At 29.2% G+C, this 15,400-nt stretch overlaps 1 protein-coding gene across 1 annotated transcript; it reads right to left on the bottom strand.

The window, feature by feature from the left end:
• Nucleotides 1–2,948: 2,948 nt before the first annotated feature.
• LOC129291297 (uncharacterized) lies at nt 2,949–5,846 on the bottom strand. The gene is made up of 4 exons (XM_054928581.1): nt 5,531–5,846; nt 5,181–5,441; nt 3,904–4,063; nt 2,949–3,199 (listed from the first exon to the last, which is right to left on the bottom strand). Exons 1-4 carry the CDS (start codon nt 5,756–5,758, stop codon nt 3,021–3,023), a joined length of 828 nt encoding a protein of 275 aa, XP_054784556.1. The 5' UTR covers nt 5,759–5,846; the 3' UTR covers nt 2,949–3,020.
• Between the last annotated feature and the right edge of the window lie 9,554 nt (nt 5,847–15,400).

Raw genomic sequence — 15,400 nt, 5'->3', positions numbered from 1 at the left:
CTAGAATGAAGTCTAAGAATTGATGCATGCATGCATGAGCTGAAAGTTGAGCCGTTCATTTAGAGACGAGAAAACTTAGATTACTGTGGTGATATTCAATCCAAATCGTTCATGCAGAAGCTGTGTTGTAGGGTTGACTCAAATGTCAAGCGCGATTTAAGTTCAGTGAATTTCACACAAGTGCTTCACATCAGCTCAACTTAAGCACAGTACAGTAATTTGAGAGAGATTCTTAAAGCGTGTCTTGTAAAGATGGAAGCAAAGGAGGAAAGGTGGGACTGGGGAAAAATGAAGGAGCTTTAGCTTGACTTTGCTTGCTGAGGTAGGAAGATTGGGATGCTGCCTTCTTTACTCTCAATGACGAATCCCATCTCAATTTTCAAGTCATCCTCCCCACAAGAAAAGAACCTGTCCCATTGGTCCCTTTCTCCCATCAACAATCATTTATTTTCAAAGATTTTTGACGAAGCATAGTTTTTGTTCCTTGAGTTTTAGCCCGCTCGAGTCAAGGTTCTTGTGATTTTTTCATCAGGTAAATACTTCTTAAAATTGTAGTCAATAACTTCGATCAAGATCCCTAAAAATGATGTGTTGCTAACATGGCAATAATATTAGATAATAAAACAGACTTTAACTGAAGTTGACTATAATTTCCAGAATTGATTCTCAAGAAATAAAATAACAGAGACTTTGAGATGGGTTGGTCACTATTTTAAGGAGCTAAAAAAATATGTTTTTCCAAGATTCTCTCCTGGTGACTTCTCTCATGTCACCTCCAACCCGCTATGGTGGTTTCAAGATACCAGCTCATTGGAATTGGAGCGCGTGAATAATTGAGAACTTTCACGGGAAGTCTTCAAATGCCAGCCGTAAATTTCACTAGTGTTATACTCTTTGAAGCATCTTCTTCACATTTTTTATGTCTCAAAATGCTAAATTCTCCGAAGGCTTACAATATCTGATTTGTGACTTCGAGTAACAAGTATTTCACATTTCTCACTAAATGACACCATGAGTTTTGCGGCATTCAAGTTGTTCTCTTGTGAAAATATAAGTAGAAGGACCTTTAAGTAATTTCCTTTTTTCGCTATTATTCAAGTAGTTTCTTAATTTACTTTTTATAAAAAGGCCAGAGTAACTTACTGAATGTTGTCAAACTCCAGTACAAAGTACTCCTCCCATAGTTTTTCCCCATTCCCATTGCTTGAATTATCTACCCTATTTAACGAATATTAAGTCATTTCCAAATTTTTGACTTTTTCCAAAAAACAATTTTGGAGTTCAATAATAACATTTAAAATTTTATATTTGAAAAGCAAACACAACTTATGGTGCTATAAGTGGGACTATGATAGTTTTTTCTTGTAATAATTAAACCTCTAGGTAAGGTGGATCCTCGTATTTTTAGAGGTTTCATAGGTTGCACCCTCATCAATTAAATTAATATTAATAGCAAACTAAAAATGGCAATAGACTAATATATGAATGAAAATCATTACTTATTTGGTTTTGACAATTTTTCTCTGAGAGAAGAAAAACTTTCTTTGTTTTAAATGTTTTCCTCACTTTTCTTCCTTTTTTAGACAATAAAAATGCAAAGACTGCCCCCCTAAAGAAGAAAAAAATGAAGTTGTGATCAATATGGTCATGCTGATTTAACATAATGAATTTGGGCATCTCATTTTTTGAAACTTAGTAAATTCAATAATTTTCTTAGTATTCATTAGAATTAACATCCAATTGGTAAGAATCGGTAGTTCAAGCCAACTTAAATGAGAATAAAAAAAAATTTAAGATTAAGCGTGATAAGATATTAAATTTTTTATATTCAGGTCCATTTGAACTAAACTTAATTGACTTTGGCCTTTGTGCAATACTTGAATACAAATTTAATATATATATATATATATATATTAAAAACTAATTAATCTTTTATACTTTAGTTCATTCTATACTAATTGTCCATATATTTGACTATATTATTACAGATATTTTCTTTAAAAATTAAAAAAAATCTTATTGTTATATTTTTTATTATTTTTAATATATAAAATATCTTCAAATAATATTTAATTTTAAAATATATTTAAATATTGATTTTTAAACTTTAAGACCCCTAAATTTTTTATTTTAAAAAATTGAGTCTTCTGCATTTTTTAAATATTTAAAATATATTATATATTTTTTATAAAATAAAAAATAATTAATTTTAAAGTAAAAATTGATTTTTTTAAATTTAAAAAATTCAACAGTTGGGCATTCAAATTAGCCTGATAAACTCAAAACTTGAAAAAATTCATGCCTACTTGATTAGTTGTGCTTTTACATATGTTTGGGCTTGTTCGAGATAATGAAATAAACCCCACTTGTTTAAATTACGGACTTTAAAAGTAGTGAAACTTGATGCCTTACCATTTTTTTACGCGTGGACAAGAAGAATCTGTGCCAGGGATTCATTCATAAGAAGATTTTATTCCATACAATGTTTCAATATTCATACAGACGAAAGACAAAAGATCTTTCGTCTGAATAAACAAACATATTTACGTTCCACACAACCATTAACAAAAGGAATCAGAAACAGGAAGGAAGAAAAAATCAAGTAGAGAGAGAACAAGAATAAAGCTTCACTCTACCGCTTGCCCTTGTTCATTTTTGCACTGAAACGTTTTTGACATAATAATAGTTAAAAAACACAATATATGAATGTATTCCCTTCACTCATACTAAATTAGAATCTAGTACAATGTAAATCTTTGATGCGTATCAATACAGTGTACAAGTTAGATGTAACTCTCGTGCATTATACAAAAATTAATAAATAAGTCACACTATTCATAGCTTCAAAAACAGTAGCTTTCTATACATTTTATAGTATATATTGATGATTGATTGAATGAATATTGATGAGAGAGGAAGGGGAAGTGCAAAATTTTGTTGATTTGAAGTTGCTAGAGAAAACAAAGCTGAATTGAAGGAAAATAGAAAGTGATGAACTACATTAGAGATCATATATACATTCAAGGCCATTTTGTGAACTCAAAAACTTTAAACACAATATCAATTCCCGTGGGAATCTGCCATACAAAGAGCAGAACGTTCAGTGTATTCAAGGCAATGTGAAGATTTCTGGCTGTTTCATTTCCTTTCTGCATTGCTGGTACGAGTGCTGCTGCCAATGCCCATAAAACTGTAATACCTGTTTCACCCCCCACAAAAGAAGAAAGGCAGAATATAATCATTTTCTACTTATATTGCAATTTGTGTTGCGGATTATAAATGAATAAACTATTGCTAAAGTGAAAATAGAAAAAGAGAAAGAAAGGTGGGATTCACCTATTTACATGTAGATCTCATAGAGGTGGAGCTCTAGAACACCCAAGTAAAATCTCGATATTGAGTTTGAATGGTCATAACTTGAGTTGTGTTTTTTTATTATTATGGGTTCTTGCAGACATTCCAATATGAATTGTTGATTTGTTGGGAGTGCTCAGGATTAAATCGGACGGTTTAGTCAGATTTGAGTAGCTGTGTGGTTAATTTCCAAAGAAAAATTTCAAACTCAATGGCCTAGATTTGATCCGGAAAGTTTTGGTATGTGGTTGAGTCACTTTTAAGTTACTTTTGCATATCTAAATTTTTCAACACTGATCTGGTTGCGTTTTAAAAATGCTGCTTGAGCTGTGATAGCGAAACTTTGGTTTAACACTTTTCCAACAAAAACCAAACAACTTTGGAAACAAACATTTTTAGAGGGGTAAATGACATAAACTTACGTGAAAGCACAGGGACTAAAAGAATTATTTATAGACCTCCACTATTTTCAGTTGAAGTGAATGGGGACGAAATGCCAGTGTTAAAATAAAATATGAATTTATAGTTGCAAGTTGGTAAAAACAATACCTGCTCCTGCAAACAAATGTGGACCAGGAAATAGCTTTCCAGTCCTAAGCCAAGTGTTGAGTCCTCCACCAACAGATTCAAGCACTCCAAATCCTAAAAGTATGGATCCAGCATTGAAGTGTCTGTCCCTGTAAGATCCTTTCAGCAGTTCCTTCCTCTCCTGAATTTCAGTTGCCAATATATATATTGGGTACTCATCAGAGCTCCGCAAATCATTGTTTAATAATCCATGAGTTTTGTTTGTTAAACTAGATTTCTTCTTTGTGCAATGCATGGATAAACAATAACTTGAAAAAATTATATATTGATTTGGACAAAATTTTCAAGTCAAAAATTCAAAATTTAAGTTCAAATAGTAAAAACGTAGAGATAACAGATAGAAAATTAGAAATAATAGTATAATAGAGGCATTGATACCAATATTGACTGTATGGTTCATATGGCTTGTGAATAGTAAGCTTTAAAGAAAAGGTACAATGTTTATAACTTAAAACAGAACCATTTACATGAGATTTTGTAGATACATAAATATACATTTCAATATTGCATCCATTAACTCAAGAAACAATGTTGAAGCCCTAAGAAGCTTGAACCAATCTCCCATTCAAATCATTTAGTTAATATTATGCGAAAAAGAAACTCATTCTCCAATAAGCTTTACAGAACTTCTCTCCTATTGGATCCATGATATGCAAAAGCAATGCAATATAACCTCGACAGTAAAGCCTCCACTGCATACCGTGGTTTGTACACACTTAAACAAATATTTCTCCTTAATTTAGTCAATTGCTCGCCATCAATGATAGAAATCAAATCTAGATTTAGTATATATCCTCTTTGTATTATCCAAATTTAATACAAACTGTCTGGATCATATCTTTCGCATTTTTTTAATTTACCTCCTGTTTTTCAACAATGAAAAAAATATTAAAATTTTAAAAAATAATATTTAGGCCAATCAAATTAGTTTTGGGTGTCAAAAAATGAGGCTTGCACGTGCATGTGCCTACAAATGTACACCAACATCTATTTGCCTAAACCAAGTGATTGCAGCTTGATCCTAAATAATTAATACAGCTAAAATGAACGTGTCACAATATGTCTAACCACCTATCACATATGACACAAATATCATTCGCACCTTTTACCTTGTGAGTCTATCTAAAACTAGACATACATTATGTGAAAAGGTCATGTGTACATTTCATTACAGAAAGCTAGCTAGCAAGCAGAGCAAGAACAAAATTTGCAAGACTAGGAGTACTAGTAACTAGTACCTCAGTGAGTTGCTGAATCTTGAGTTCAACAGGTGATGGCGGTGCCTCCACCGGATTCCCATCTGGGGTCACCGGAGTGGGTTTCAATTGCTTCTTCAGCTCATTAATCTCATTCTGGATGGTCCTCACTCGCCGCCATTGCCACCCCAAATACCCAGCCCACAGGGTATAGAAGAAGAAAGCTCCCATCACAATGGGATGTATCAACGCAAATGTTCTTCCCTCCAATATCCCAAATTCCCCACCAGCGGCAATGGCATCCTGCCCCAAAAAAAAAAAAAATCCCCAGAAAAGAAATCAACAAATACGCATTACACATATAAGGTATATCGTGAGGTGAAGGGGCTTGCCTCGGGGTGAATTAAGAAAGGGACATTGATCGCAGAGAGAGAAAGAGCAGCAGATTTGAGAGTATTGAAGTTTTGGTCTAGGAGCTTGAGTGGATTCGGAAAATCAAAATCCTGCTGTGGGGTCGTCAATTTGGCAGAGATAGAGGGGTATGGGAACTTTGAGAGGGACAATCGACGTGGATTTTGAGGTACAATAGGGAGTTTGAGGAAACTGAGCGTGGCGGCCATACTGTGTTATGGCAGCCGGTGATTTGGGAGGCAAAGACAAAAGGACGCTCAAGCGAGGCAGCAGAAAGAGAATGCAAGGCAATAGCGAGAAGGAGATAAGAGACTTGGGATCTTGAGGTCAAAGAAGCTTGCTTTCCATTCATTATGGGCCCCTCAATCTCTCTCATCATCGCTGACTTGTTATTATTATTATTATTATTTTAATTGAAAAAGGAAATCCACCAACAATAGCGGCAATCCAAAGCCAAAAAGCAAAAACCTTTGATCAGCTACCACCCTATTGATGAAGGAAGTTTTTAATTAAAAATATAAAATCATTAATAAGAGTATGACAATTTTTAGCTAACCAATTAGCTAGACAATTAGCTTCTCTATATATAAAATTAGTCAAGATAGACTTATCTTTGTTGAGTAAATTTTTTATATCATCAATGACTTCCTGATAAGAATTGGTGGAAGTCTCATCTCTAACAACCAGATTTATAGCTGTAGCACAATTTGAGAGGAGCTCCACATTATGCAAGCCGTGAAACCATCAAAATTCCAGTCCCATCTGGATCCCAATTAGCTAAGCGATTGTCGGTGGAATGTCGCCCAGTTTGCAACAAAATCCCAAGACCCGATTAACCGGTGTGTCTCCGATCATACCAGTTTGCAGTTCACTTCACTTTTTATTTTACTCCACCTCGCAAGAATTCTCCTGAGTTCCGAGCCCTCAAGCTTTGTTTATTGCATTACATACACAAACATATCTCAATAAGACAGACTAATCAAATCACACTTTTTTAATAAAATAATTATTTATTTTTAAATTAATTTCATCTTTTTATATTTACTCCTATATAATAAAATATTTTATCTAAAATAAATATAAAATAATTTATTTAATATGAGCACTTAAAAAAAGATAATGATTATATCTTTAAAAATAAAAAATGTGTTGTATTATTGAATATTAACCCATTTAAAAAATATCTTATATTTTTAAACAAAAAATAATATATATATATATATATATATATAACCATCTTGCACCCTATTCGTATATACCCAACCTAAAATCTTATGTGTAAAGGCTCATTACCCTTGTACTAACTACTAAGAAACATGTGGGGTAGCTTGTTACTTTGTTTTATTAAATGGAATGAGTAGGATTTCTAGAGCAAAATGTCAAATCTCAAACAGCACGAACTGAGGATGGTGTTTGCAATTTATGACTTTGTAATATTAAGTTCAGATCAGGAAAATAGAATTTCATTTACTTTCAAAGAAATATGACTATATTCTCTCCGTCTATTAATAAAAACAAAAATTTTATATGGTTCTTGCAAAAAAGTAATTTAAATTAGCACAAATATTAAGTATTAGTTACAAGGACATTTTAGTGTAAATTTTTCAATTTCAGACATAATTATTGAAATTAATAAGTTTTTAAACTGTGCGGGTTAATTAAAATTTACTTGTCTTTAAAAACAGAGGGAATATTATACATTGTAATTAACAAAAGTTAGTTGAAATTATTATTATGTGGGTACTAAATACTGAGGGAAAGGATGACTTTCATGAAATTGTATGAAAAGAAAAGAAACAGCGTGGAATTTGCTTGGTTTAGTACATGGGCCTGGACCTTTTTCATCATGACTTAGACTTAGACATCACTTAATCAATCTTTTCATTTTTAATCCATTAGGCCCGAAACACTTTTGAAAGATTAAACATATAATTAAAAAATTAATACGAATATAACCAAAAATGAATAAATAAACAAATACAAATCTATCTATGAAATCTGGTAATTGGTGGGATAGGAAAAGATGCAAGATTCCTCAAAACAATGCTTACTAAGGTAAAAATACATATAAATAAGTGGATATAAAAATACCAAAACCAAACGTTACAAAAGACAATGTGATCAACGCTGTATTGGTGATGCGCATGTAATATAATATTCAGCATTACATCACATAACACAATTGAACAAAGTAACTTTTAACCAATCTATCAGAATTTTCCGTATTCCTCATTGGAACACAGCCTAACAAAATAAATGACACAACTAAGCTTCATTCAGTACCTTAAGATTTTTTTGTTTAATGAATAAGGCGGATGGTTAACCCAAATGAAAAATGAAAGAGAAAACAGAAATGCATGTTTGATTTGCTGATTTGATGGTAAGCCACAAAATTTGTTAATGTGATGTTTGCCTGTGTAGTACGACTAATAACGTGTTCAGTAAGCAATAAACAATCAAACACTAATAATAAATAATAATAAGAGACGTCAAATTATGTTTGTTTAATTTTAACCTAATTAGTGGTATAACTTAATCAACCAGACAATTGGCAGATACAACTACTACTACTATTTCCATGCCTTCCTCTCTCAGCACTGACACGTACCTCCCTTACCAACATCCCAAAAATATTACCCACATCAAAACAAAACATCAACGTCTTGAAAGTAATTTAATTTTAAAAAATAATAAAATCTCTCAAATTATATAAATGATAAGTTAGTTCTTCAAAATATCATAATTTCACTAAAGTTTTCAGAAACTTTATGTCAATAAATTTTAAAATAAAAAAATTGTTTTACCTCATTAAAAAACAAATCCTAATCACAACTTTATTTAAGGAATAATAACTTTTGTTTTATAAATTGTAAGAGTTGAATAAAAATTATAATTTTAAGTGTAATTTCAGTTATTAAAAATAGGTCTCAATCATAACTTTTACTTAAGAAATAATAATCTTGTATTGTGAATTGCAAGAGTTAAACAAAAAATTATAACTTGTTAAATGTAATTTTATCATTAAAAATAAGTTCTCCAAATAACAAACTTCATTTAATGAATAATATTTTTTATTCAAAAAATTGCAAGAATTGAACATGAATCACAATTTGTCAACAAATGTTAAATAGTCTTTTCAATTTAAAATTTATTCACACAGAATTTGAATAGATTGTCATAATTTGGAAGATTTTATTGTTATTTTTATTTTAATTTTTTAAATTTAAAAAACTTATCTGAACAAGCTTTTTTATTTTCTTAAAATTGAAATAAATTTTTAAAAAATGGAAATCAAGTACATCCTAAATAACTTTTTTTTTTTCGGGGCGTGAATCGAATTTAAGTAAATTAAATTACTTGTCTTGATCGAACAATTAAAAAGATTGAAATTCTTCTCGTAGCACACGCTTTAAGTTTATACTTTATAATAGATGGATGGATGTATGAGTCATATAATACTGCGATTTTATTGACTAATAAGATTACCAAATGTGTTGCAACTACAAAATGATACGACCGAAACCATACATGAGTTAATATTATTAATATACGCTATAAAGTTGAAAACATCATGTAAAAATTGAATAATTTGGGTGGCTCAAAGAGAAGGGTATGCCCACATAATTTCAACTCGAAGAATCATTCCCACCTGAGAGAATAAGATATTACAATTAAGAAAACAAACCTCAATCATTTGAATTTGTCATGGTTTTAAAAATTTGATTGGATCAGATAGTTGGATCGGTTAGACCGTTGACTGAACTGCTAATGACCCAGTTTAAATCAAAAAATTATTTTTTTAATTGAGTCGGATTAAATTAAATCAAAGTTAAATTTCCATCAAACCAAAAATTAAAACAGGTCTAAACATAAAACAAAAATGTTAAAAAAATTCTGCAGTAAAAGCATATTCATTCAAAATTATTTTCGTAACATTCAAAAGACTAAATTAATTATAGGTCGGAGAAATCTAAAACATACTTTAAAAAAAATATAATACTACTCTTGCAAATTGTGGGGGTTTTCTTCTTTTTCCTTTGCAATTTCTGCGGGATTGAAAGAGTCCAAAACAGCACATGGAATGATAGCTTCCGTGAAAATACGAAGGTCCTATCATGTGGGCTGTGAATACTATAGTCTATATCGCATTGTTATAGAAATCGGACTGGCCTTAAATCGATCAAAGCCAGTAAAATAGGTTGAACTTATTATTTTGTATTTTTTTTTATAATTTATATTTTTGAATTATAATTTATACATATTTATATCTAATAAACATTATGAAATGAAAGAATATAAAAAATATATATGAATTATGTATGTGTGTGTGTATATATTAAAGTTATAAATTATAAATAAGTACATATTTGGATTAAAATGGTGTAATATTGATAGATATTATTTTTTTATTTTATATTATTTTGTTTGAAATTTAAATATTTATTTTTGTTGCTATATATGATTATTTCTTTATACTTTAAACATATAATATTTAAAATATATTAATTTGTTCATGATTAGTTGGATCATGATTCAGATAATGAGTTGACTAATGAATCATAAATTAGTATTTTGATCAATTCAATTTTCATGATATTGTTATATAATTTCTATTAGACACAAGTATCAGAATATATTGCAAGTGGACATTTTTATTTTAACCTTGAAATGCTTGTGAACATAAAGCCAAAGTCACGATGACCCATGACCAAGGTTTTAAAAATTAAATTAGTCATTGATCTGGATTAGGCATTGGTTCATAATTTATTGATTCAATCTTAGGTGTACCATGGTTACACTAGTTGACATTAAATTAATATATTTTTAATTTATGAATCATAATTAAATAAGAAATACATATAAATATTTATATTTTTAAAAAATATTAATAAATTCTTGATAAAATGATCTATTGTTGATGAATACATGATTAATATTAATTATAAATGAAGTTTTTTATTTGAAAATTAAGAAAGACATTGATAAAATGATAATGTTGGATATTTTTTGAATGCATATTTAAGTTAAATTTAAGAGATCAAATTTAAATAAAAATATAAATAAATAATAAAAAGTATAAGTACTAAATAGATGTGTTTAAACTGAAAAAAAGTTTCAAAGATATAAGGGCAAAAAATAAAACAAAGTCATGGAAAAAAAAAATAATGAGAAAGAATGCATTAATGTGTGCGCAACAATAGTTACTATGATTCCATGCAGTCCCACATCGCTTAAATCAAAAGGGAAGTGAGGAGAGCGCCCCAAACGTTAGCGGCTGGAGCTTCAATTTTGTAGAATTTGCAGCTCAGGCCCATAATATTTAATATTAACATTTTTGGCTATTCTTTGTTTTAATTAATTTTTATTTTTATTTAATTTTCAAAATTATTTTTTAAAATTTAATTTTAATTTAGTTTGATTTTTTAACAGAACTCATTCGGTTTCCAACCGATTTTTTCAATTGTTGAACAATTCACTTGCCCTTGATTAAATCAGTCGGTCGGGTTTGATTTTTAAGACATTACTCATGATTATAATGCTTTTTTAAAAAAATTAATAACACAATAATAATATTATTATTTCAAAGATTGGACCCAATGACTCTTAATGTTTCCAAGTTTTGAAAGATTCTTGTGCTTCACTTTGCCATTGCAAAACGAACATGCCCTCTCTATCTCTCAATAATATTTTTGAGTAATTATATAAATAAAAATAAAATAGATTATTATTATGTATTTTTTATTACCATCATAATATTAATTATTACATTATCAGGGATAAAATTAAAAATTTATTATAATTTTATGTGATTTCAATCAAATAACAAACTTTTATTGACTCCGAATTTAAGAATATTGATTTACTGAGTATTTTTTAAGCTTTATTCATAAGTTATTGTTAGCATATTTTATTAGAATAAAAAATCTTAAAATTTTTTAATTATACGTAAAATTTAATAAATTTTTAATTTTATTCTTATTAAATTTCACAAATTAATAATTTTTTTCACTAATATTTAATAGACAGTAAAATAGAAATTTTTTATAAAAAATTAATTATTGACATATAAATATGATAAAAAAATTTCTCCCCCTTTATAAATAGGACTGGAAAAAGTATATCTATGGTTTAATTTATGAATTACTTAATGAATAATTACATCTTCTAATCTAATGAGCTGGTTGGAAGATGGAGCGACAAGTGGTAGAATCATATTATAATTAATTGGACTGCGATTCTTTTCACTCCAAGAAAAAAAAAAGGAAAAAAGAAAAGAAAAATAGACTGCGCCTGTGCTAAATAATTTTGTTTGCCTAATCACTTCCTTGGCCTTTCGCCTGATATAAGGATGGAGTGTAGGAAGTAGGAACCTAAATTACAAAAACACAATAAAAAAAATTCATGTGGTCTCCTGAAAAAATGGATCTCTTTTTAAGGTTTTTTTTTAATGATGTGGCCAGCGTTAACTTCTAATTCCCAACTGTGCTAAATTATTGTACTTTCATACGTCAGATTAATATATTTAACATATTTATTTTAAAATTATATATTTCCATCCTAACTTGTCTACCCTCCCAAAGAAACTATTATATTGTCCATGGATAGTTACGTTGGATTGTGTAATGTAACCACCATTATTAACCGTGGTTGGAATATGCATGTCTGTCGCCATCTCCAAGTGGTGAACTATGCATGTACATCATGTTAATAATTTCTATAACAATTATTAATTATTAATATTTATGTGTGTGTATGCGACATATGCAATTCATCACTTGGTTGTTATCAAATTTCTATCGGACATAAAGTTTGTTATCATATCTTGAGTGCTGTTTTTTTTTTTTGGGCACTGGTACGTTGTTGATTGTCACTATAGCTGCGGTGAAGATTAATTGTTTATCACATTCACATCAGCTAATTAAAATTAGTAATCGAAATTATGTTGTTTTTTATTCAGTAATAGCATACTGACATGATTACTTGGTGCTATCTTTTTCCTACTTTAAAAATTAACATCTCGAGCGAGATGAAATGTTAAAATTTTTTTTTTTTTTTTAATCTTGAACTAAAATTTCATTAACTTTGATGTATATAAGCAAAAGATATTTTTTTGGGAAAAATATGTTTCCACGCTAAATTAGAAGGAAAATCAATTTTAAAAAGAAGTGAACATTTTTTTTATATTTTAAAATTAATAAACTAAAATTTTAAGCATCCCTTAACTGTGAATATACTAATTATTATGAATTCGGGCCCTTGGCATCAACTGGTCATAATCAAATGTTCACGTCACGCTCAAGGTGGCCAGAACATTAGCCAAAACTTTACATTAATTCAACAACGAATACCATTGAGGAGATGCATGCAAACCTATTTTTTTTTTTTCCTGAATCATTATTTCATGAGGTGTTGAGTCGAACTTGACTTTGATGACACCGCCATATCAAGAGTCGTAGCGGGAAAAAAGAAGAAGAAATAATTATTTAACCAAAACATTGTTAGAAACTCAAATATTATGATAAGCAAATTATTTAGAGAGATTTAATCAGAACATTATGTCGGCAGTTTTGCGCCATCTACTTTTTAATCTTCAAGAGACAAATCAAACATAATCTGATTGAAACCATCCCATACTTTGGAAATAATGTTCTTCTTTATAATCCTGTTATCTTTTCAAAAAAGTATCTTTAGGAATCTTTCAGATTGCCAGGATTACTGATCGCTCGCAAGGAGACCATTAGGAAAAAAAAGGCAGGAAATTCAAACAAAAGCTGATGGAAAAGAGATCGTACGTGCCAAAGCAGGGACGTATCTATTCATTAGCCTATGGAGGCAATTGCCCCCCACAAGACTGAAAAAAAATTTTACTAGATGACTTAGAAAAATTTCAATGTCCCCTTCGAAAAATTTCAATTGCCCCCTTTCAAAAGAAAATTTTCACTTATCTCCCTAAAAATTATTTAACTCAAACCTAATTTATATGTTGTAATCTCAAATAATGATAGCTTTAGAATGAGAGGAGAACAATAATTCAAAAAATAAATTTCTCTATTTTTTAAATAAAAAAATTTATTACAGAAAAATTATCTACTAAAGATAAAAAAAATTATTCAATAAAAAATTAAAAAAAAATTCAATAACTATAGAAATTTTATTTATTTTCGGACTGATTTATTAATACATCATTATAAATTTATGTAACATGCCCTATTCTTTAGCAATTAATTTTAAAAAAAATTTAATTTGAATATAATTTAATAAATATTTAAAATGATATTTTGAAAAAAATCATCATTTATCTTGAGCAAAAATTTTGTCCCTCACCATACAATTTTTCTAGTATGTCAGTGCCAAAGCGCCTGCCCATATGTAATTATATTAGGACTATGAGTAACATGTTATTAAGCTGCTACTGAAAATTAAATTAGTTATTGAATTGATTAAGATAGTATAATTCAAGGATTAATGATCTAGTTAAACGGAACATCAATCCAATTATGATTAACATAATATAATTCAATAAAAATATTTATATATAACCCTATAAAAAGAGTTACATTTAAATAACAACATTAAATTCACCTGTATGTAAATAAAACATTTATGTATAAATTACACATAATCTAATAAAATAAAGTTGTTAGTATAAAATCTAATGGACTAATTTTTTGTTTTCTTTTATTTTAACTCAAAAATGATGTCATTTCATGATCAACAAGAGAGAAAAATATAAAATTTCATCCCCGATCAATTTATACAAAGCTCTTGATCAAACTAGCTAGGAAACAAGCTCACTGATTCATGGTCTGGCCAATCAATTTAGATGGATTTTATATCATGTATTTTATGTTAAAATAAATAATATGAAGCAATCACATGAATCTAGAATGGGATGGTTGAGGTTTGATTGCTTAAGTTTGGAAGGTCAGGAGAAACGGCCATGTAAACCTTTAGGCCATTAAGGCAATTTCCTTAGGCCTCATAAAAAAATTATTTTATACAAGAAACCTATTAATCTTTCGTGTTACAACAATAATTATATTATGATATTAATTGCGGTATATGATATATTAGGAATATATGTTATAATATTATTGTTGTTTTTTTAGTAAAATCTTATCACTTATTTATGGGAAAGCTATAAGAAAAAAAATGATTTTTGCATATGCTATAAAATAAAAAAAATATTGAAATGATTTTTTTGACAAGCCACTATTAAATAAATGTAAAACCTAATCTTAATGAAATTGTATAATTCATAATTATAACATACTAAGCCTTTATAATAATTTCGTTTATGTCCCCAATATTATTCACACGGACTTGTCAAGAGGCAAATAAATATGAAAAGCAGATAGAGTTTGAAAAAGTCGTCCACCAATGACTCCAACCTAAAAAGAGCCTTCGTGCCTCCTCTGATTGCATGCCACTTTGTTTTTGTCAAGTGTACACGCAAATGTTCATTACGTGTAATAGCTATAAAGCTGACTACCAAATTAAGATGATCAGTTTCTCTCTAAGTTTGGAGATTTTATTTAGAGAGTTCGATCCCCACAAGAAAACAGTAGAAGAATTTAAAATGGAAGGATATTTGGGTATTTGAATTCGACCCTCAGTGTCTTGTTTGAACCAATTGGCATTTTTTGTGGCGGTAATTGATTTCAAGGCAAGTTTTGCCTCCCTAATTTAACCCGCAGTTAGTTAAAATGGTACTGAATTTCGAAAGCCTAGTGTTTCAGGGGAAGGATTGCTATTATACTGAAAAAACTACAGTAGAGAGAAAAAAATATCCCTTCAATTGATTTTTATTTTACAAATATTTAAAGATAAGATTATAAGTATACAATAAG

Source organism: Prosopis cineraria, unplaced genomic scaffold, assembly GCF_029017545.1.
Source record: "Prosopis cineraria cultivar Desert tree isolate PC_DT_omini unplaced genomic scaffold, ASM2901754v1 PC13, whole genome shotgun sequence".
Classification (NCBI taxonomy): domain Eukaryota; kingdom Viridiplantae; phylum Streptophyta; class Magnoliopsida; order Fabales; family Fabaceae; genus Prosopis; species Prosopis cineraria.
Note: the sequence above shows the minus strand (reverse complement) of the source record. Positions and strands in the feature narration are given on the sequence as shown.